At 42.5% G+C, this 2467-nt stretch overlaps 1 protein-coding gene across 1 annotated transcript; it reads right to left on the bottom strand.

The window, feature by feature from the left end:
- Positions 1 to 1330: 1330 nt before the first annotated feature.
- Positions 1331 to 2206, bottom strand: LOC134944364 (taste receptor type 2 member 41-like). The gene has a single exon (XM_063932943.1). It carries the CDS (start codon positions 2204 to 2206, stop codon positions 1331 to 1333), a length of 876 nt encoding a protein of 291 aa, XP_063789013.1.
- Between the last annotated feature and the right edge of the window lie 261 nt (positions 2207 to 2467).

The raw sequence follows: 2467 nt of genomic DNA, 5'->3' as shown, positions 1-2467 counted from the left end.
CATTTGTCCTATGTTTGCAGGGATATAAAATGAGGAATTCTGGGATATAGCATGGGTGATGGAATGAAGAATTCCAAGCACCTAGTGAGATAGTACAATGTAACGATTGCTGTTATAAAAAATTGCTGTTTAGGCACCTTACTGTTATAGATTTTCTGTTTCCTGATTGCTCTAATGTGATTTACAGTATAACATGTTTTATTATCTATTTAACTTATGGGCAGAATCCTTCTTTCATAATAAAAGTATCTGGTCTTTCATTGTGTCTGTGGGGAGTAATCATCTGGCTGCCTCTCTGTCGTGGTGTGCTTACATGAAGACGTCGGGCAAGCCATCACTGTGCATGCAGCTGTAGTGTCACCCTGAACCTTCCTTATGTTAGAACCCACATCTCAGCCGCACGTTATACTTATAACAGAGGAACTGGTCAATTGCACCTGGAGTATTACAGGGACAGAGTATTATATTTGGCATCACAAAAATACAAATCTCACAAGTGTTAACAAGAGTAGTGATACACTCAGAAGGAGAGAAACCACGTGGCGCACAGAAAGTTACATGTAGAAGAAAAGAAATGTCATATAGTAAATGTGCAGGAGTCTTTCCTGTTATGTAACCCGTCAATATATCCTTCCAGACAGGTCGTTTTCTTTTTAGAATCCACTTCAGCAAATGTACCTCAGACAGGTAAGAGACAACCTTAGTGTAACAACGTGTGGTATCTACTATAATACACCTTTACGTACAGTATCACACTCACATCTAGTAAGTGTGGAACTTGCTCATCATCCTCCCAAACTGAGATACTTCTAGAAATATTATCCTCCACTAGAGCGTATGTAACTCCAGGGGGAGAAGAATTTAGTGCAACATTGTTTGAAAACAATAACAATTTATTCTCAGAGTTACACTTACAATAAATAAAATTGTACAAGGCACATAAAACCTCCACGGGATTGGTGACTCTCACGGGAATGGAGATCGGAGACAACCGGTCCATACACCAACGAGTAGTAAAGAGTCTCTGGGCGGTTTGGTCGGTGTTTGTCTCCGGGCGGCGGTTCAGGTATCCGTCGCTGTCCGCACATGAGTATTGATAAGCTATACCTGGGGCACTATTGTGAGATTACACACTGAAGAGAGGGGCAGTGACAGTAGTCAGTTACACATACTAATTACACATACTAGACAAATGAACATTATAGAGCAAATAAAAAAAAAATATATATATATCTTTCTTGACACCACTAAGAGTCTGTGTATGACAAAACTACTCCCTGATACCCAACTACATGTCCGTCTCATCATCTAAGGACAACAAGGTAAATTCTCATCTGAAGAGACTTCTCTTTAATTTGGGGTTTCCAAAGATTAGTATGAAAGATTGTACTGATGGATATGAGATGAGATACACCCAGAATAATATTATTATTACAGGACTGACATTGAACGGCGCAGCAAATGAATAAAGAAGGATAAGAAGGAATGTCAGGTCCAGCACCACATGCAGCGTCATTGTCACAGCCGCCCGAACAAGAGCCTGGAGCTGAGGGGATGAGCTGTCCTGGGACACGTTCTGCCTGATCCTCCAGACATGGTGCAGGAGAGACGTCACACTGAGCCCAATACAGATGACAGTCAGGGTAAAGGGCAGGATGTAACTCAGCAGCAGGTTCAGTACAGTATAAGGGACATCCACCTTCAATGCATAATGTATTGACCCATCAGTAACATTTCCATTCTGCAGAAACAAGATCTGTACTGTCCATATGATGGGCAAATTCACCAGAACTGACCATATTGCTGATCCTATGAGGAGTTTGGTGATGGAAGAGGGAAACCACATTTTCACCCAGAGGAAGATCCGGTGGGTAACGGTGACGAGTTTCACACAGTAGCAGATGGAGAGCCAGGCGATGTTCCACAAACTCATATTGTACAGGACATACAGGACGTAATTCAAAAACAATAATATTCTTATGTCCATTTGAGTGTGAAAAGACAAGTAATAAGTCAGCAACAACTGGCACACCAGGAGGAGATTGGTGAGAGCCATAGAGAGCAGGATTGGGTCACTGGCTCCGAGTCTATTCCTCGTTCTCCAGAGTCTGATGTACACAGCGAGGATGGCGGAGTTTATGATGATTCCATGTATCCCGATTATAGATAAAATGATGATTATCACACTCTGCACAGACAGCTGCATTCTGCACAGCCGGGCGACCTGTCCTGTTTCCCTTACTAATATAATGACAGCAGATGTGACAAGTGCCAGTGGTGTAATGATTACATGCCGGGCAGAGGGAGCACGGAGCAGGGGGAGGCATGCAAATCTGGGTGATATCTGGTTTCCCTGTGTATGTTGATCAGTATCCTCTGTGACACTGGAGAGACGAGAAGCTGTGATAGGATTTACATTTTTTTTAAATCACGGTCATGTCCTTATATCAAGGATGCATCGAGCAGT

The sequence above is a fragment of the Pseudophryne corroboree genome, chromosome 7 (genome assembly GCF_028390025.1).
Source record: "Pseudophryne corroboree isolate aPseCor3 chromosome 7, aPseCor3.hap2, whole genome shotgun sequence".
NCBI lineage: Eukaryota > Metazoa > Chordata > Amphibia > Anura > Myobatrachidae > Pseudophryne > Pseudophryne corroboree.
This window is presented reverse-complemented; position numbering and strand designations above follow the sequence as displayed.